Raw genomic sequence first — 21867 nt, 5'->3', positions numbered from 1 at the left:
CTATGAGCTGTGGTGTAGGTACCAGACGTGGCTCAGATCTGGCATGGCTGTGGCTGTGGCTGGCAGCTATAGCTGCTATTAGACCCCTAGCCTGGGAACCTTCATATGCCGCAGATATGGCACTATGAAGAAAAAAAAAGAAAGAAAGAAAGGAAGGAAGGAAGGAAGGAAGGAAGATCCTCTGACTTCACTTTCCACAAGGAAGTGGATTCCCAGCTGGACGGCAGGGAAGCCAGCCCATGCCCTGTCATCTGCCTCTTTTATCTTCTCTGTGGACACTGACAGCCCGGCTTCCCTGAGATGTCAGCCCCTGCCCTGCATCCAGCTCTTCCAGGTCCTCAGGGGAGGAGGGCTGTAGGTTGGCCCTGGCCTGCTCTCCCCTGGGCTCTAGCAGCCCAGGCCTTCACTGCCTTCCTTCCAAGTAGCCCAACCTGGCAGGAAGTGAAGGTGACTCAGAAGCAGCTGGTTCCAGAACTAGAACCTGGGTCCCTGCCCGTTTCTCCTTTGATAGGTCAAAGAACTGGGACTCCTGGGGAAAAAGATCCTTAGCTGCATCTCTCATGGCTAAACTCAGAACCCTGACTGTCCTTCGAAAAGTTGTTTTTCAAGAACTTCCCCCAGCCTGTGATCATTTTCAGGTCTTACGTTATCTTATCTACTCAGTCGGCTTGAGTCAGACTAATCTTCCCTCCGGTCTTCTGATTTTCTCCTGCCCCCACACTTGAGGGGAACGGCCTCCTCTGAGGGGGCTCCCAGGCTTCAGACTGAGTTCTGTGTTTCCAGGCCCAGCTGTATCCCTTTTCCTGCTCTCCTTCCCTTCCCCACCAACCAATCAAAACACAAAATAGAGGAGTTCCCTGATGGCCTAGTGGGTTAAGGATCTGGTGTTGCAACTGCTGTGACTTGGGTCACTGTTTGGGCATGGATTCCATCCCTGGCCTGGGAACTTCTGCATGCCACAGTTGAGGACAAACAAAAAACGAAAAACCAAACCAAACCAAACCACCACAAAATAGATACCTTAATAGTGGAATTCATTCCTGGGTGACAGGGTATATGTTTTAAAACTGATGGCTCAAGTGTTTCCTTTGGGGGGCGGGTGCGTCTTTTTAGGGCTGCACCCAAGGCATATGGAAATTCCCAGGCTAGGGGTCTAATTGGAGATGCAGCTGCTAGCCTACACCACAGCCACAGCAATGCCAGATCCAAGAAGTATTTGCCACCTACACCACAGCTCCTGACAACAGTGGAACCTTAACCCACCGAGCCAAGCTATGATATGAGCCAGGATATGATCGAACCCATATCCTCATGGATACTAGTTGGATTCTTAACCAGCTGAGGCACAAGAACTCCAACATTTTAATTGCTTTTAATTACTTCAGGGGTTGAATATGACATACGATTGTAAAGTATTAGGATTGGGTTTTTGTTTTTGGTTTTGGTTTTTTCTTCTGCTGCATCCTCAGCATGAGGAAGCTCCTGGGCCAGGGATTGACCCTGTGCTACAGTAGTGGCAATCAATGCCAGATCCTTAACCCACTGAGCCACTGAGGGAACTCCCAAGATTAGTGGTGTTTTTTTTGTTTGTTTGTTTTTTAGGGCTGCACTCATGGCATATAGAAGTTCCCAGGCTAGGGGTCAAATTGGAGCTGCAGCTGCCAGCCTACACCACAGCCACAGCAATGCCAGACTCAAGCCTCAACTGTGACACAACAGTGGATCCTTAATCCACTGAGTGAAGCCAGGGATTGAATCTCTATCTTCATGGATACTAGCTGAGCCACAGCAGGAACTCCTCCAAGATTAGTTTTTTGTTTGTTTGCCTTTGTCTTTTTAGGGTTATACCTAAAATATGGAAGTTCCCAGGCTAAGGGTCAAATCAGAGCTACACCTCTCAGCCACAGCTACAGCAACCCAGGATCTGAGCCGTGTCTGTGACCTATACCACAGCTCACAACAACGCTGGGTCCCAACCCACTGAGCGAGGGCAGGGATCACGCCTGCATCCTCATTGATGCTAGTCAGATTTGTTTACACTGTGCCACGATGGGAACTCCCAAGATTAGTTTAAAAAAGACAGAATTTAAGCACCCAAATGAGCAAAGCCATTTGAGGGGGCAGGGCTACATGCTAAGCTTTTTTGCTGACACTGGAAACCTTTCAAAATCTTCTTTGGAAACACTAGGTTAAGGGTATCAGGTCTTAAATTACTACCTGGGTGATCTGGCACAGGTCCTCTCATCTGTTTGGATGTTTCCTTGGATGTAAAATGATGATAATACTAGTATTTAGGTAGTGCTGTTGTGGGAATTAATTGGTAGAACAGTAAAACATGCTTGGCTTAGGACCTGGCATATGCAAGAGCTTATTAAGTGGGGGCTGCTATTATATTATCATCTTCTATGCATTAGGCTCATTTCTTTACACTTAGTGGCCTACTCCTTCAGACCTTCCCTTCTTCCTCTCTCTATGCTTAGCCTGCCTACATTCCGTGTGCTCCTTTATTCTTTAAGCACATATCTCTCGGCCATCTTCCACCACACGGCACTAAGCACTGGCTTTGCACAGAAAGCAGAGACAGTCCCGGCCTTCCCCGCAGTGGTCAGGCTCAGATGGCCACCCCCATGCAGGCACTCTGCACTCCAGGCAGGCCCGGGTCATTGTCGCTTTCCTACTCTGGGCCTTTGCGCTAGTTCTGAAAGCAGCTCTTTGGCCTCTTTCCTGTTTGCCCATTTCTGTTCCCCTCTAACCTTAAAAGAACCTAATTATAGGAATGAGATCACTGCTTGAAACTGACTCCTAACTTAGGCTCTCCCGAATGCACCTTACGCCTTGTTTAACCTGTTGAATCTTTTCCTAGATAAAAAGAAGAAAGAATGAGGAATTAAGCAGTTAAAAAATGACTAGCTCTGAGTTCCCAGGGTGGCTCAGCGGTAACAAACCCAACTAGTCTCCATGAGGACTCAGGAACGATCCCTGGCCTTGCTCAGTGGGTTAAGGATCTGGTACTGCCGTGAGCTGTGGTGTAGGTGACAGACTGGCTTGGATCCCAAGTTGCTGTGGCTGTGGTGTAGGCCAGCAGCTACAGCTCTGATTCCACCCTCAGCCTGGGAACTAAAGAGCCAAAAAAAAAGAGACTAGCTTTCTCCCCCAACCAGCCCCTTAGCAACCCTGCGGGCAGATCATGCAGGAAAGATAACTTCTGAAGAAAGAGCCAGATAGTCTGCACACAAAGGAGAATGAAGCAGAACCTCACCCCCTGCCTCAACAACTCATAGAGATTCTTCCCCCCAGTTTTTTCCCTTTAAAAACTGTCACGGCTGGAGTTCCCGTCATGTTGCAGCAAAAACGAATCTGACTAGGAAATGTGAGGTTGCAGGTTCAATCCCTGGCCTTGCTCACTGGGTTAAGGATCAGGCGTTGCCCTGAGCTGTGGTGCAGGTCACAGACGCGACTCTGATCCTGAGTTGCTGTGGCTGCGGAGTAGGATGTAGGCTGTAGCTCTGATTGGATCCCTAGCCTGGGAACCTCCATATGCCACAGATGCAGCTCTAAAAAGCAAAAAACGAAACAAAACAAAAGGACAACCCCCCCAGAAAACCGAAAAAAGCAAAAACAAAGAAAACTGTCACAGCTGAGCAGAATCTTTGGAGTTGGTCTATGGATATGAGTCCATCATCTCCCCAGATTGCCAGCTTTTCTGATTAAAGTAACTTCCTTCTACTGACACCAGCCTCTTGAATTATTATGAGTGGTGAGTGGCCAAACCTAGGTTTTGTCATAGTTCTTTCATTTCAATAAGTTTCTTTTTCTCTTGTAAAATTCCAATAAAATCACATTTTAAGAATTTGTACTGGTTATTTCTGGGTTGTGAGGTTTGAGGTATTTTGTTACTTTTGTAAACGGAAGCTTGTCACTTGCCATCAGCCTCTACATGGAGTAAAATATGAGCCACTGAAGCTGCCCACCCCCAGCAACCCCTGAGTGGAGCTCATGGTGGAGACAAGGAGGGAGGCACTCTGAGCCTTGGGGAAACTGGAAGAACAAATCTTCAGATAGTTTTGTTTTTTGTTTTTTTGTTTTTTGCTTTTTTTAGGGCCACATCTGTGGCATATGGAAGTTCCCAGGCTAGGGGTCCAATCAGAGCTAGAGCTGCTGGCCTATGCCACTGCCACAGCAATGCCAGATATGAACCGCATCTGCGACCTACACCACAGCTCAGAGCAATGCTGTGGATCCCCAACCCGCTAAGCAAGGCCAGGGATCGAACCTGCATGCTCATGGATACTAGTTGGATTCGTTTCAAGTGTGCCACAACAGTAACTCCCCAGTTAGATATTTTTAGGAGAATATCTCAGGAGCCCGATTCTTGCATCTCCTTATATCTAGAAAAAGCACGATAATCCTTTTAGTGCTGACTGATGTCTGTGACTAGGAGTCATCTTCACAAGCCCAGCAGCAAATTCTGGAAAATGTGTGCAGGGCTGCAGGCACCTACCCCTTCACCTTTATGACCTATATCTTAATACTTCCCCTCTCCCCCCCTTTTTTTGGTCTTTTGTCTTTTCAGGGCCACACCCATGGCATGTGGAGGGTCCCAGGTTAGGGGTCTAATCGGAGCTTAGCCGCCAGCCTACACCACAGCCACAGCAACGTGGGATCTGAGCTGTGTCTGCGATCTACACCACAGCTCACGGCAACACCAGATCCTCAACCCATTGAACGAGGCCAGGGATCGAACCTGCCACCTCATGGTTCCTCGTCAGATTTGTTTCTGCTGCGCCACGATGGGAACTCCCCCTTCCTCTTCGAGGCAGTATTTCAGACAGCTCTGAAATACTACCTTCTGAGCTGTAGTTAAGTGACAAAATAAAAGATGTCAGGGTCATCTGTGAGAACAGCCACTCCCAAGGGTGGGCCAGTGAGCCCCGAGGGAACTTGGGAAAGAAAGAAAGAATAACAGCCCACAGGTAAGTTGCGCATCAAAAGAGCGATTCCCGTAAGCCCAGACCTTTACGTCTTTCCATAGAAACTGGTTTTCCATAAATCTTTTTTCTGTAAATCCAGTTATCTGTAAACATTTTGTTACTACTCTCTTCCCTTTGTTGCAAAAACTATAGATCCTAGATTCCCCCCTCGCTTCCTTGGAGTAGTTTCTCAGGGCTCCAGAGTTAAATTTTATTTACCCCAAATAAAACTTAATTTTCAGGTTGCATAATTTTTTTTTAGTCAATGCTTACTTCTTTGGATCCATTGTTTGAACTACTGCAAAGATCACGTGTTATTTTTAGGAGTTCCTGTCGTGGCTCAGTGGTTAATGAACCCGACTAGCATCCATGAGGACGCAGGTTTGATCCCTGGCCTCACTCGGTGGGTTAAGGGTCTGGTGTAGGTTGCAGACTTGGCTCAGATCTGGTGTTGCTGCGGCTGTGGCATAGGCCAGGATCTATAGCTCCAATTGGATCCCTAGCCTGGGAGCCTCTGCATGCTTTGGGTGCGGCCCTAAAAAGTAAATAAATAAATAAATAAATGAATAAATAAATAAATATGAAATAAAAAACTTTGCCCTAGAGTTCCCATCATGGCTCAGTGGTAATCAATCTGACTAGTATACAGGAGGACTTGGATTTGATCCCTAGCACCGCTCAGTGGGTTAAGGATCTGACGTTGCTGTGGCTGTGATGTAGGTAGGCAGCTGCAGCTCTGATGAGATCCCTAGCTGGGAACTTCTTTATGCTGCAGGTATGGCCTTATAAAGCAAGCAAATAAATAAATAAATAAATGTACCCTAAGCATGTATGCGAAGCCCTTTGGCTCTGGAACTGGATTCTTGTTCTTTTGTCTCCAGGGAACCATGTATAATAGTGCTTCTCAATTGGGGTTGGGATTAGTTGTTTAAATGTTTGTCTCCTTGGAGTTCTCTTTGTGGCTCTGCGGTTAATGAACCCGACTAGGATCCATGAGGATGTGGGTTCAATCTCTGGCCTTGCTCAGTGGGTTAAGGATCCAGCATTGCTGTGAGCTGTGGTGTAGGTTGCAGACGTGGCTTGGATCCTGAATTGCTGTGGCTGTGGTGTAGGCTGGCAGCCGTAGATCTGATTCGACCCCTAGCCTGGGAACTTCCATATGCTGTGGGTTTGGCCCTTAAAAAAAAGAAAAAAAGTTTGTCTCCCCAAGTAGACTTTGAACCGCCTCAGGGCAGGGTCTGTATTTTATTTATTTCATCTCTGGCATTTGGCACAGGGCCTGAGCTTAAGAGTTAACTGCGCCCTCTGAGTTCTCTCAGGTGCTTATTTCTACTGTGAATTTATGACCTAAGTGTGTATTTATGACCTAATAGGGTGAGATACTGAGAAAGAAATCTGTGTCCTAGTCTTTTTTCTGCTGCATACTCATGGGCTATAGGAAGAGGCAATCTGGAGTTCCTGTCGTGGTTCAGTGGAAATGAATCTGACTGGCATCCATGAGGATGCAGGTTCAATCCCTGGCCTTGCTCAGTGGGTTAAGGATCCAGTATTGCCAGGAGCTGTGGTGTAGGTCATAGATACAGCTCGGATCCTGTGTTGCTCTGGTTGTAGTGTAGACTAGTGGCTATAGCTCCGATTCGACCTCTAGCCTGGGAACCATGCCACAGGTGCAGACCTAAAAAAAAGAGATAAAATTAAAAAGGAAGAAGCAATCTGCACTGCCTTCCCTGCGCGCAAAAGAAAGGCAACCTGGAGCTCCTGCTGCAGTGGGCATTGTGGAACACCAGGACGCAAGTTTGACCCTTGGCCCAGAACAGTGGGTTAAGGATCTGGCATTGCTGCAGCTATGGCTTAGGTCACAACTGTGGCTCAGATCTGATCCCTGGCCCGGGAGCTCCATATACAGCAGGGCAGCCAAAAAAGAAAAAAAAAAAAAAAAAAAAAAAACGAAAAAAGGAAAGGCAACCTGATGTGCTGTGTTGGCTATTGTATTTCTAGGCTCCCCCAAATTCTAAAACTGCCCTGTGTGAAGGATAAACAGCTGCCAGGCTCTGCACTTGAAGGTCTGGGAACTGAGACAGCCATGCAGGATAAAGCTGGAGCCTTAATGGCAGGAACCCCACACCTCCTTACTCATTTGCTGGTGTCGGTAGCGAGTACCCTCCTTTTGCTGTTGTTGTTGTTGTTTGGCCACATCCACAGCATGTGGAAGGTCCCGGGCCAGGGATCACACCTGAGCCACAGCAGCAACCCAAGCTGGTGCCGTGACAATGCGGGATCCTTAATCCACTGTGCCACGGGAGAACTTCTTGTGTGTCTTCCTTTTAGGTTAAACTGGTGGGAGAGCAGGGTGAGGACAGAAAGATTTAGAGAGTACAGAAATGTTTATTTCGCTTCTCTGCCCCCTGCTCCAACTCCACCCAAGGTCCTTGGGAAGAGTGAGAATTTGGAAGCAAGGAATTGGAAGGAAGCTCTGTCCCCTGGGCTAAGCCCTGGTGGAGCAGGTGGGGTGGCGCTGCTGACAGTGAGAGAGTCCTTTCCTTAGGTCTGCTGTCCTGAGAGCAGGCAGACCGCTGGAGCTGGATGTTTGGCAGCCTCCTCTTGAGTCCTGGCAGCTGCAGAGCTAAGGAGCATGGATAAATATGAGGCATGTGGGATGAGCAATCACTTGCCAACCCCAGTCTTCCCTCGGCCCAGAGCTGTGAGAGGGCTGGCTTCTGACGCCCCAGGCCACACAAGCAGAGAAGCTCTGGCAGGAGGAGGGGGATTCCTCAACAGAGAGAGAGGGTGGGTAGTCACCTTAGGAATCAGAGGAGAGCACAGCGCAAATCAGAGGAGGCGAGAGGGCAGAGGTCTTACCTGGGGCCAGGGCAGCTGCATGACAGCAGGGGCGGGAGCCTGGAACTGGGAGGGCACAGGTCAAGATGGGTTTTTTTTGTTCCCTTCTTCCATAAGGGAACAAAATATCATTTCAATCATTTCATTAACCAAGGCATCCCGAACAAGCTGGAGTTGCAAACCATATATATTCTTTTTTTTTTTTTTTTTTGAACAAGGATTTTCTTTAAAAAATTTTTTTTGTCTTTTTAGGGCTGTACCCGCAGCATATGGAAGTTCCCAGGCGAGGGGTCGAATCGGAGCTGCAGCTGCTGGCTTACGCCACAGACACAGCAATGCAGGATCTGAGCTGCATCTGCAATCTATACCACAGTTCACCGAAATGCTGGATCCTTAACCTACTGAGCAAGGCCAGGGATCAAACCTGCATCCTCATGGATACTAGTTGGGTTGGTTACTGCTGAACCACTATGGAAACTCCCCGAATAGGCATTTTCTTTCCACTATTTTGGGTGTCATAGGACAACAGCATGACAGTGGGGTTTGACTTTACCTGTGTCCTTTAGTATTAAGCTATCTCCATATGTGCCATGTGTGCTAGCTAAGGCTGCATTATTATTCTTCCATTTTTTCCTAGTTTGCAGCCATACAATAGCTAGAATGATCCCCTTAAACTGTGAGATGCAATCCTCTTTTGAAATACTCCAATGAGATTTTCCATTGTGGCTCTCGACTAGTATCCATGAAGATGCAGGTTCACTCCCTGGCCTCCCTCAGTGGGTTAAGGATCCAGCATTGCTGTGAGCTATGCTATAGGTCCCAGCAGGGAGTCGGATTGGGCACTGCTGTGGCTGTGGTGTAGGCTGGGCAGCCACAGCTCTGATTCAACCCCTAGCCTGGGAACTTCCATATGCCACAGGTGTGACCCTAAAAAGAAAAGAAAAAAAATTCCTCCAATGAATTCCTGTTTCATGAAAGCCAACTTTATACTGGCTTACAGTTTTGATGTCCATTTCCAACTCTCCATCTCTGAACTTATCTTTTTCACTTTCCCACTTAGTCATTCAATTGTAAGCTCCCTTGCATGTCCTCAAAGAAAGATCACCTGCCTCAGGGCCTTTGCACTTGCTGTGCCTAGAATCTCTTTCCTCCACATATTTATGTAGCTCATTCTCTTACTTCCTTCTCTTCTCTTTATGAATGTCTCTTTGTCAGAGACGCCCCCCACCCCCGCCTCCCGACCACTTGGCAAGAGTTCTCATGCCTTGTACTCCCTGCTTTCCTTATACCACTTTACTTTTCTCCTAGGTTCTTGTCAACATTCGACATGCTCTATATTTACTTATTTCTTTTGTCTCTCTTCCCCAGGACTAAATTTAAAGAGACCACGGGGGGTTCCCTTCGTGGTGCAGCGGAAATGAACCTGACTAATATCCACGAGGATGCAGGTTCCATCCCAGGCCTTGCTCAGTGGGTTACAGATCCAGCGTTGCCGTGAGCTGTGGTGTAGGTTGCAGATGTAGCTCAGATCTGGCATTGCAGGTCCAATTCAACCCGTAGCCTGGGAACTTCCATTTGATACTGCAGGTGCAGCCCTAAAAAGAAAAAAAAAGAAAAAGAGACTAGCAGAGGCCTCTCACAGATCTTGGCCAGTGCTACCTAGTTTGGTGCTAGATTTGACTTGATTTAGAAAAGAAGAGAAACAGATTTCTTGTACCTTATGGACTGTGGAACAATTTGTCTTTGCTGCAGTTGAAGTGTCTGAGCCCCATGTGAAGCCGGCATTATCCAGTGTGCAATAGAGGTCAGTGCACACACAGTAATGTTGCTTTCCGGGAAGATAAAGCAATGAAGGAGAAATGCCATCTAGACACTGTCCAATGGTTATTAATAGCAATTTTTTTTGGTTTTTTGTTTGTTTGTTTGTTTTGTTTTTTTTTGTCTTTCTGCCATTTCTTGGGCCGCTCTCGTGGCACATGGAGGTTCCCAGGCTAGGGGTCTAATCGGAGCTGTTGCTGCCGGCCTACACCAGAGCCACAGAAACACGGGATCCAAGCCACATCTGCAACCTACACCACAGCTCACAGCAATGCCAGATCCTTAACCCTCTGAACAAGGCCAGGGATTGAACCCGAAACCTCATGGTTCATAGTCGGATTCGCCAACCACTGTGCCACGACGGGAACTCCACAATTTTAGACACTAGAGCAAGAGTGGAAACAGTACCAGTGTCAGAGAGATCCTAAAACACAAAAAACAAAAAACCAAATTAGGCTTTCTTGTGTTTTATTTTTGTTTTGTCTTTTTAGGTCCGCACCCACAGCATATGGAAGTTCCCAGGCTAGGGGTCAAATCGGAGCTGTAGCCACTGGCCTACACCACAGCCACAGCAACACAGGATCCAAGCCGTGTCTGCGACCTACACCACAGCTCACGGCAATGCCAGATCCTTAACCCACTGAGCAAGGCCAGGGATCAAACCCATGTCCTCATGGATGCTAGTCAGATTCATTTCTCCTGAGCCATGATGGCAACTCCCAAAAAAGGTTTCACATATGTTTGCTTTATTTTTTTATTTTTATTTTTTGTCTTTTTTTTTTTGCTATTTCTTAGGCCGCTCCCGCGGCATATGGAGGTTCCCAGGCTAGGGGTCGAATCGGAGCTGTAGCCACCGGCCAACGCCAGAGCCACAGCAACGCGGGATCCGAGCCGCATCTGCAACCTACACCACAGCTCACGGTAACTCTGGATCCTTAACCCACTGAGCAAGGGCAGGGACCGAACCCGCAACCTCATGGTTCCTAGTCGGATTCGTTAACCACTGCGCCACGACGGGAACTCCTATGTTTGCTTTAAATAAGACCAAGATATGAAGATCTGGAGTTAAAAAAAAATAAACCACAGTCTTTCAATATAGTATTCTTAGGTCTAGCACAGCAAGAAACTAATTAATTGTGCTGTTTGGAGGGTGGCCTAGGTGGCCTTTAGTACAGGGGACAGCAGGAAACCAAGTGGCCCTGAGGCTGAACTCGGGCCAGATCTATCTTAGCAGAGATGATGCAACCAGTTCCAAGTGTGATGGCACTAGTTCAAGTATTTCGTGAGCATAAGTCAAACTTCTGATTGTAATTTGGATTTCCAAATATGTGGGTCATTTAACTTTTTTTTTTGGCTGAGACCATGGCATGTAGAAGTTCCCAGGCTAGGGGCTAACTCTTTCCACAGCCATGACAACTCCAGACCCCTAACTTGCTGAGCTACCAGGGAACTCCTGGGTCATTTAACTTCTCAGGTAAGTATGAAGTGGCATCCTGGTTTTGACACTGGCCTCTGAGGGGGTGACACTGGAGGACATTCCCAAGAGACTGCTCTCTTCTATGTGTGTATTTTCTGAGGATTGGGAAGTGTTCTTTGAAACACATTTCATTAATTTTTTTTTTTTTTTGTCTTTGGTCTTCTTAGGGCCACACTGCAGCATATGGAAGTTCCCAGGCTAGGGGTCCAATCAGAGCTATAGCTGTGGGCCTACACAGCCACAGCTACTCAGGATCCAAGCTGCATCTCTGACCTACACCACAACTCATGGCAATGCTGGATCCTTAACCCACCGAGCAAGACCAAGGATAGAACCTGTGTCCTCATGGATCCCAGTCAGATTCTTTAACCACTGAGCCATAACAGGAACTCCAGAAACACACTTCAGAGAACTCAAGATTAATTCCTTCAGGATATGGGCAAGCATTGAAGTCACTGCCTTTCAAAGCTAAAAGGCATTCTGGTCTATGAATCCAGCAGGTTGTTACCTCTTGTGGCTTAGGTTCATGTTGGGGACAACTGAATGTTGGTGACACCACACAGAGAGTTAGTAACAGGTGATGAAGTTTATATTTTAAGGCAGGACAAGAAAAAATTAAACATCAAATTCTGTGTTTGTTTGGGCCCCCCGCCCTCATGTACTGTGTGCTTCTGCCTTACACATTAACCAGGACTCCTCGAAAATGGACCCGCTCCACGTAAAGGTCAATTTTATTTTCTTTTTTCTGACCCTAGCAATGTAAACTGCTTAAAAGAATAACTTTTTGTTCCCGGCTCTGTAGGGGGTCATGGTGACTTGCTGTTCGCTTTGTGTATATTTACCTGGACATTTATCCTTGGTGATCATAGAAAATATCAGCGTATCATTTTGATGTAGGATCTTTTGTCTCAAAAATGTATATGACTGTGCCACTGTGCCTTTGAATTTTTTTTTTTTTTTTTTCCCCAAAGGGCTGCATCCACAGCATATAGAGTTCCCAGGCTAAGAACTGTTGTCAAATAAGTCCCAACCCCTCTTTGTTTGGTTATTTTTTCCCCGGTATGTTTGAAAGAAACTAAATGGGCAGCCTGTGGAGAGTAACCTGGGACAGGCAGGAAAAGTGGGGATAATATGTCTCACTACAAAAGACTTTTTCGACTAGGGCTGGTTCTGTTTTCTTTCTGTTCTTTTCTTTTGGCTGAACATGAGGCAGTAGTTCCCAGGCCAGGGACTGACCTTGAGCCACAGCAGTGACAACGCTGAATCCTTAACCACTTACGCCACCAGGGAACTCCCAGTTCTGCTTTCAGAACCAGCCTGTTGAAACAGCTGATGTCCCCCAACATCATACTTTCCTGTTGTGGTGCAGTGGAAATGAATATGACTAGGAACCATAAGGTTGTGGGTTCCATCCCTGGCCTCGCTCAGTGGGTTAAGGATCTGGAGTTGCCATGAGCTCTGGTGTAGGTCGCAGACACAGCTTAGATCCTGAGTTGCTGTGGCTATGGTGTAGGCCGGCAGCTGTAACTCCGATTCGACCCCTATTCTGAGAACCTCCATATGCTGTGGGTGCAGCCCTTAAAAGCAAAATAAATAAATAAATAAATAAATAAAAGAAAAAGAAAAAAAAAAAAACAAACAAAACCACACCTTTCCTAAAAGACCTTGGGGAGCTGACAATGTCCTTTCCTGTGCATCTGGATGAGTTGTGTTCTAAGATGTAAAAGCTCAGAACCTAATTGACCTGCCAGGAAGCTGTTTAGACCTGAAACTAATGCCTAATATTGGTCATGCTAGAGACCCAGGGAATGGAACTAAAACAAACAAACAAAACCTCCAAACCAAAAAGGGGAAAACAAAACAAAACAAAAAAACCAACTTTGGAAGATGGGAACTGGAAAACTCCAGAAAGAAGGTAGGAAATAGCTGCTAATATAATGGAAACTATTTTTCCCAAAGTATTTTGTTAAAAATAAAAATAAAGCACAGCAAAGCAAAAAAAGCAAAAAAAAAAAAAAAAAAAAAAAAAAAAAAAGACTGCCACGCCTCTTTCTTACTCTTCCATATTCCTCCTTTTTGTTTTTTTCTTTATTTTAGGGCCATACCTGCAGCATATGGAGGTTCATAGGCTAGGGGTCGAATCAGAGCTATAGCTGCCAGCCTACACCACAGCCACAGCAACACCAGTTCTGAGCTGCATCTGAGACAGAGCTACACCACAGCTCACGGCAATGCCAGATCCTTAACCTACTGAGCGAGGCCAGGGATCAAACCTGTGTCCTCATGGGTGTTAGTCAGATTCGTTTCTGCTCAGCCATGACGGGAGTTCCTCAACCTTTTTCAAACGCTCCAGCTCCATAGTTTCCTGACTGCAGATTCTAACTAAGATGGGCAGAGCAAAGCCCAAGGGAATGAAAGACTTCAAGAGAATGAACCTGGCACTAGGCTGTGAGGTGGTGGCAGAGAAGCAGGCCAGGATCCAATGACAAGCTGAGCTCTGGACTTGCACAGACAGGTTCTCTACTTGACTGTGGCTGATCCCTTCTCAATTTTGAAACCAGCAACATTACCCGCCAAGTGGACACACATTGAGGACAGCGCAGTTACAAGTGGGTATGGGTTTTTATTCTCAGTGCACAATAGTATCGGTTTCTGCTCATCAGCGACGGCTTTATTGGTTCCAAAAAAAAGTATCCCTTTTTTCCCTTCTTTTAAAACTCTCCTTCTATTCTTCCTGTCTCAGTGGAACAACATATCTGAATTTCAGATTTGCCAGTTTATAGCATTTTTTTCCCTAAGAACCATATAAATACATGCAGAACATTGTACAGAGAGCTTAAATAATATCAAAATGCAAATACAGACTGGGTGCACTGTTTAGCTCACCTGCAAATTATGGCAACACACACTGGGGTACACATTGCTTGGATGTCACCATTTGTTAGTTTATGTCATGCAGATCACAATAGTCAATCTTTTGTTTGTTTTTTTTTCTTTTATACAAAAATACCAGTGCTTGCTATACTTAGTTACTGAAAAAAAAAAAAGAAGAAGAAGAAACTCGAAATCCTATCTGCGTGCTGATTTGAAAAGAACAACGTAGATAGATTTGTTGGCACATATATATGGCATATTCACATATGGCATATATACATTATGGGGAGAAAACATGAGCCAAAGGCCAATTCAGTCATGGGGAGCTCTTCTCCCTCCACCTCTCCTCATTAGGAGGAAAGGGGACAACGGGTCTAACAGCAGGGCTGGGGACGTAAAGGATGGCACTGAGCCGAATGCAAGGGTGTCTGGTCTATTCTGAGGAAGAGGCTGGAATGGCTTGAGAAGAGCGGGCATTTAAAAGTGCCCCACCTCCACCACTGCAGTGGGGTGGTCCCCAGATAAGAAGAGCGAGGAAGTGTGCACTCTGTGATGACATCGCGGGCTGCTTCAATCACCAGGCCGGGCAAGCAGGGAAGAAAGGAAGTGACGTGTTTAGAGGTTTCGGGGCACATGTGAGCTTGCCACACACCTCTGGTTTTCAGCAGGGAGGTAATCACTCAGACTGAACTGTGCAAACTCTCCCCTCTGAAGCTCAAAGAGAAGAAGAAACCCAACCTCTAAAGAACTCACAGGTGCTGGTTTCTCGATGGTCTCTCTGCCACTTTTACAAATGAAGGAGTCACTTCAGAGGGCAGAGGACACCTCTGGGAAGGACCTAGTCCTAAGATTGTCACCCAGGGCTAGAAACAGCTGTTGTTTTCCACTTAGAGTTCTATCTCCCGTCTAATATAATGCATGAAACTTTTCTAGGGGAGGGAAAGAAGTCTTAAATCAGATCCTTGCACAAAAAAATCACAAATGGGAAACTGCAGGGGCAATAGGAGGTGAGAGAACCATGGGAAACTCCAGGGGCAATAGGAGGTGAGAGAACCATAAAAATGCAAACCCCAAATCAGAGTATCCTCGCAGCCCAGTGTCTTGGGTACCACTCTGCTGGTTGCCCTTCACGAAATACCAATCTAACCGAGGAGGCCCCTGATCCTGATGGCTAGTTGGGGGTACCCATCTCCCTGTCCTGCTGGCTGTCCCTTCCTCCTGGATGCCTTCCTTCTCAGCCATAATCTACAGCCCATCTTTCTAGGTTTATCGAGAGAGGAATCTGGGATAATATTTTCCCCATCACACCCTTTTCAAAGCACCATTTTGGGGGAAAGCGTTATTAACTTATACCATATTTATTCATGGCCAGTTGGATCACTGAAACTACACAGGAAAAAAAAAACTTATATAAAAAATATATGCACATAAACACTTAAACTTACTCAATCCCATATCAACAAATTTTATATTAAAAAATTCTAGAACTCAAGAGATTTCTTTCCCCCCCCCCAAGTATAAAGATGGCTGTTTGGAGAAAGGAAGTACGGTGTATTGGTTTCAAACCAATTACAAATATACTAAGTCACTTGTCATGTCTAACAGCTGGTTATGTGCTCCCTTCCACAGGGTTACATGACAGCATTTTATTTTAAATCCTTTAAACAAAATACATATGGCTGACTCAAAAAATATCAGTTTATGATCTAAAGAAAACTATATATTTTTGCATAATATTTCTATATTTTCTCTCCTACTATGGAAACTAGAATACACACAAAAAAACCCCATTGACTTTAAACAAGTAGACACAAGCCCTCAAGAGTAACCTGTCAGGCACCATGAGAGTCTTTTGGGAGCAGGAATGATAAAAGAGCCTCCAAAGTTTGTTTTAAAAACTGATCTGAGGTAATAAAAGACTCGACAGAACTAAATCTTCCAATGTACTTAATAAATATGTATCTGAAAACCTAACACCTTGGGTGAGCTGTTTCTTCCCCCATGAGCATTAAAGACAGAGAAAAGATCACTGAAGCATGAAGCCTTTACAAAACCAAAGTCAAATGCAGTGGATTATGTAGCTAATGGGCATGAGTAGGGGGTTCTGTTGCTTTATTCTTCCTTCCTAGGACAGCTCACGGGAAGGGGTGAGGGAGGAGGGACCCAGAAGAAAAGGCTGGAGAGGAGAGGTTCAGGTCTCCTGACTCTCCCCAGTGGAAATCTGGCAGTCCATAAGCGCCTCAAGCCCCTTCTCCTTATTCCCATCACCCTGGAAAGAGGGGGACAGGCTTCCTTTATCTAATGGGAGAGAGGAATTGGCAGACACGAGCTGACCCCGCACAGAAGAGCTTACGTCAACGTGGGCAGGGATAGAAATGGAGCTCCTGCAAACGTGGCTCCACCTTGTCCCATTAAGGAACACTTAAACATCTCACGAAGTCCCCAGATCCTGAGAGGCAGGTGGGAAGGGGATGCTTCGGGCAGTGTTCGGGGAGAGAAGGCACAGGGCTTTACTGTGCAGCATCGAGCACGAGCACATTCTGGAGGGCGCTTGAGCAAGCAAGGCATGAGGGAGGAGGGAGGGAGCTTTTCAGGGTGGGTCTTTTGCTTCCTTAAGTCAGCAAAATGTCACTGGAGCCTCCCACTTCAGATACGTATTTTCAAAATCAGAGTATCTGAGAAAGTCTGGGGCCTTTTCAGAGACTGGATGAGTTGGGGACATGGTCAAGAGTAGAATTAGAAAACAGAAGGGAATGTCCAAGCTGGTCCCCAGCCACCTAAGCTCAAGGTTTCTGTTTCTCAGGGGAAAGCTTTCTCATATCCTGCTGGAACGGCACTCTGGCCTCTCCCAAGGCCTCTCAATACTCACTTCTGCCAAAATCAGGTCCTGCCTTGGATGAGCCTTGGCAAATGGCTTTGAAAGCAGAGGTGGTTACCCGAGGAGGATTCAACAGAGTTAGCTTTGATGGTCTGTCTTGTCCTAGACATGTCAGCCTCTGGTCCTTAATATCCAAGTCCAGTTAGGAGGCAGGGTCATTCTTAATTCATTCCTTTGCCACCACTTTAGGAACAGGAGAAAGCTCAGGCTTCAGGTAAAAACTACACACCACATATATGCAAACTTCATGGTCAAGGCTGATCTCCCTGGCACTTAGAAACCACATTGCCTGACAAGATGGCAGTTTGGAAATAGATAACCTGGTAACAGCAGGAATACATTCTTACCAGCTCTAAATTGCTTCCAAAGGACTCCGATTCTAGCAAAGAAACCTCTCTGCCTCTAGAATTAAGTCAAGGGTTGGTTCCATTAGTAACCACGAGGGAGAAAGGGTCAAAGTCGACTCAATTCATCTGTGTCCTTTCTATTTTCTTAATCATCACAACTTAAAACGAGTGAAGGTGAGGAAGACAATGGTCCCGAAAGACCAAGAGACGGTGGGGAGGCTTTGGGCAGCAAAAGGGAAAGGGCTTTAGGTATCAGTTTTCAAAATGGAAAAGTTGTTTTAACAATCACTCTAAGGGCTGATTCTATACCTTCCATTCCTACCTCAACACATTCCGTTTGAGGATATTTGTCACTCTGAACCCTTAACTGAACTTGTAAACAGTACAGACTCACAGGGTAAAAATCCAGAAGTCAGGAGACTGATGACATAGGTATCAATGCTGGGGAGAACTTGGGTTGGGGTAGATGTCAAGAGGATTCTCGTCATTTCTTTAAAAATGACCACTGATACACCCGAGGAGTAGATTTATCATTCATTACCTGCCTGGGGTTTAACTGGGTTCTGCTACAAACCCCAACTCAAGTTTGAGTCGAAATCCTTCTAGGTCTGTGCTCTTGCCCCTTTATGGTCAGGCGGGGGTTCACACATACTTGGGAGCAGCTGACATGACAGTGAAAAGTCCCATCATCACCTTATTGACGGGATAGATAAAAAGGGAAATAGGGAAAGCAGGAATGGGAGTCAGAGAACGAAGCTCAAACTGACGTCTCCAGGCTGTGCAGAGGGCTGTCCGACGGGGAGGCAACGATTTGCACTTGGCTGCAATCCACCGCGTTGTTGTTTTTGTTGGCATGTGTTGTGACCTCACCATCCGACAGAAGCATCCTAGTCCCAGGCTTAGAAACTTTTTCAAAGTTTTCCTCTTGTTCTTCCAGGAGTGGTGTTCGTGGCCCCTCCTCATCTATGGCGAATTCAGGGTGGGTCATGAAGTTGTGGATGGAGTTTTGGTTCTTGGGTTTCTGAATGCTTTCGTGGAGGGAACTATGGAACGCTTTGACCACTTTGATCTACACCAGGGGAAGGAAAAGGAGGATGAGAAAATAGGGAGGTGAGAACCGGTTTGTGGAACAAGGAACTGGGTGGTTTGAGGAGAGAAACAAAACCCAAACAAAACACTACGGCTCAACAACCAAAACCAAACATATGAGAAGAGACCATGAGACACTAGAAACATCATGTGGCTCAAATATCAAGCACGGAGGTGGGGTAGGGAGGGTGAGTCATGGCAAACAGCTAGAGTATTTCAAAAGCTGCGTAAAAAAAGTAGAAAACCCAAAGCAAAGTTAGCACCCCTAAACAATCCACTCTTAAAATGAAACAGAAAACAAAAAGATTCATTAGTTCTTTTGGATGAAGGGCAAGGATGTGGGAACCAGGTGCAAATTAATAGCCAAACTTAAAAGATGAGTCAGACGTGGATTTCTGCGTCGAGGCCAAACATTTTGTAGGTGGAATGGAAAAATTACACGTGGACATTTAATTATCCATTTAAGACCCTCAAAGAGCCAAATACATATCAATTTGCACACAATACACTTTGGGTGATAAGTGACCACGAATATCGTGCAGCAAGGCAGACAAACCAATCTTCATTTGTGTCAGCAGCATGCAAGAAATGACAACTCTTATACTCTCTGGTTTAATGACGGCCCTTTCAGTCAGGAAACATGCATATATTTATATCCCACAACCTCCACCATGTCCTCTTCCACCAAAGAAGGTAGAAGAGGTAGACGAAATACACGCATCTAAAGACACGCATCCTCCTGACACTAAAAGAAGGCCCCCCCCTTCTCAGCTCAGGTGAGGCCGGACACACGTGTCCACGTCTCTGATATGGGGCAGCTGGGCCCAGTCTTGCAGCTTTCTCCAGCTGTTTGTAAATTGTGAAGAGGAATGATCTTACGTGCCGAAGGGCAAGGATGGGACCAGGAGGGGAACCACCCCATGCAGGAGGCAATGCTATAAATAAGACGCCTTTTTTTTTTTTGGCTGCACCCACAGCATGTGGAAGTTCCCAGGCCAGGGATCGAACCTGCACCACAGCAGCGACCTGAGCTGCTGCAGTGACAACGTCGGATCCTTAACTTGCTGTGCCGCAGGAGAATGCCACAAAAGGCTTTTCTGATGGGGTGGGCTGAGGGGACAGAGGAAAGGAAACCATTTGGAGTTTGACTGGGCAAAGGAAAATGCACTGCTCTGTAGGGGTCAAAATCTTTGTTCTACTGCACAGCAAAGGAAGGGATTCAGTCAGCTTAGAGAAGAGGAAAAAAAAAAAATCGACAGTAATTTATCCCTCTGCCCAGTCTTGGTCTTATCCACAGGCACCAGCTCTTCTGGCAGCTGCTTTTCTGAACGGTAGGCCTCTCTGAGGTATGGTTTAGAACTTGAGTTGGTAGAATTGGGGTAGGAAGAGAAGGTTGGATCCCGAGAGGTTGGAGAGAGAGGCCAGGGGAAGAGAGAGTGGTTGGAGGACAGTTTTGGTTGTTGAGAGGTGGCTAATCCTAGTCTTGTTCAAAAGTTCTTCCCTCAGAAAAGAAATGCAAGTGAGGTCAGAGAAATTATTGACTTGGGGAGGGAGATAAGGAGAAATGATGGGGGTTACGGTAGGGCATATCTTTTATTACTCTGATCTTGAATAAAGAGTATCTTCCTGGAGAAGAGGCAAGAATGCGGGAGACGGCAGAGCACACAAAGAAGCAGGTAAATAAACTGGCTGGATTGCTCGTTCCAATGTTTCCTATCACGGTATAGAACCTTCAGAAAGAAAGCACAAAGAAGGTTCATTAAAGCCATGTCTCTGCCGGCTAAGACTTTCCTCATCTTGCCTTACACCACAACAAACTGGCAGACCCACCTGGGAGGGAGGGTGCTCAAAGCTCAGAAGACAAAGGACTTTCTGTCACTCAATGGGATCAGCTTGACACTTCAGCCAGAAGAATCAAGGGACCTGGGCACCCACTCACCACATTGCACAAGATAGTAGGAACCTAGTTTTCCATCCTCGGGTGAGATCAGATGGAACACAGGTTCCATCTGATTTTCAGGAGGTCCCAGGTTTTAATTGATCCATGTCAAATCCTAGAGCAAGGCAACACGGATTGAGGAATCCCAAATCCAGTGCCTTCTCCCCAACCCTGCTCAAGAGATGGGCGCAAAGCCATCCCACCCCGTGTAGGAGTGATATCTAGCCCATAATTTTCACTCACTGTTGAGATCTCAACACTTCTAAGAAGTGCTACAGGAGAGAACAGGTACCTTTATACCAGGAGTTGATCATCTTCAACATCAGTAATTTTTAAACTTCCTGCTTCTATACTTTTTTTTTTGAAGCAATTGAGTACTTTGTTAAAACAATTACATGTGGAGTCCAATCTAGAAAACAGATTTTTAAAAATTGGGGTTGGGGAGTTCCCACTGTGGCTTAGCCGTAATGAATCCAACAAGTATCCATGAAGATGTGGGTTCGGCCCCTGACCTCGCTCCGTGGGTCGGGGATCCGGCATTGCCATGAGCTGTGGTATAGGTCTTCAGCTGTAGTTCAGATTCGACCCCTAGGCTGGGAACTTCCATATGCTGTGGGTGTGGCCCTGAAAAGCAAAACAACAAATAAATTAAAAAAATTTTAAAAATTAATAAAAAATTGGGGCTGGATTGAGGGTCTGGAGCCCTGTTTGCTGACTTTTCCTCTCACCTGTTGGGGTGATCATTAACGCCGCTACAGGTTAACAATAAGGGAGATAAAAGTGAACTGGGGGTGGGTAGATGAGGAAAATAGGGCCCATTTCTTCTTTAGGGGAGGAAGGAACAGTCATCCAGCTAGATTACAGGACTTCTGGAATCTAAAGGGAAATCAGCCACCTGTAAGGGAAGCTCAAGAGAAGAGGAGTCAGAGAGCCAGGGAGCCCCATCTGGTGGTCTGGCAGGTGGAGGGAGGGTGAGGGGTAGAAGGCATGGGGGCTGTGCCAGAACACTCAACTCCAGCGCTGGCCTCAGAGACTCTACAACATGTGCCGAAGAGCAACCATACAGCCACACCACCACCAACCCACCCCTGAGGGTGGCATCTTTCCTTCCTGACACATGGTGCCTGGTGCATGAGCAGTGAATGAGGAGCAAGACACCAATAGTGAGGCAGGTGCTGTGAAAGCTTCAGGCACTCTCCACTCAGCCAATCAACCCTTCCTTCCCCAGTCATCATTTTGCAAAGTCTCTGAGAAATGTCTCTTCTGTGGCCCCTGTCCTAGAGGTGAAAGTGGATGACTGAAGGGCCATCTTTCCCATGACTCATCCAGGCTGGACTTCAGGTTGGCTAGGAGCGCTAGGGCCTCTCTCTGAAGCTCAGTGAAATGGGCAGATGATGAAGACTATTTTCTCAGCTGGTATTCTGTGGTTTCTACTCTTTTTTCAGAAACCAGGGGACAAGAAGGGACTAGGGTCTTCCTATAGAGAGACATCTCAGAGATTTATCTACTGAAGGTTTGATAAATAATTGAATTTGGGAGTTGCCACTGTGGCTCAGTGGAAACGAATCTGACTAGCATCTAATAATTGAATTCCTTTGTAAATTTGGAATGAGAAAGGGGTTTAAAATTCTTGACTG

The 21867-nt window shown here is 46.3% G+C and overlaps 1 protein-coding gene across 6 annotated transcripts in view; it reads right to left on the bottom strand.

The window, feature by feature from the left end:
* ATP2B4 (ATPase plasma membrane Ca2+ transporting 4) overlaps nt 13707–21867 on the bottom strand; it is a 109316-nt gene continuing 101155 nt past the window's right edge. For 4 of the 6 annotated variants that reach the window (XM_021063194.1, XM_021063200.1, XM_021063195.1 and 1 more), the window contains one exon: nt 13707–18271. In XM_021063194.1, the coding sequence (XP_020918853.1) occupies nt 17960–18271 (312 nt within the window). In that variant the 3' untranslated portion in view covers nt 13707–17959. The remainder of the gene's footprint in view (nt 18272–21867) is intronic. The other 2 variants (XM_021063197.1, XM_021063199.1) reach the window with 1 other exon arrangement.

Source organism: Sus scrofa, chromosome 9, assembly GCF_000003025.6.
Source record: "Sus scrofa isolate TJ Tabasco breed Duroc chromosome 9, Sscrofa11.1, whole genome shotgun sequence".
NCBI classification, from domain to species: domain Eukaryota; kingdom Metazoa; phylum Chordata; class Mammalia; order Artiodactyla; family Suidae; genus Sus; species Sus scrofa.
This window is presented reverse-complemented; position numbering and strand designations above follow the sequence as displayed.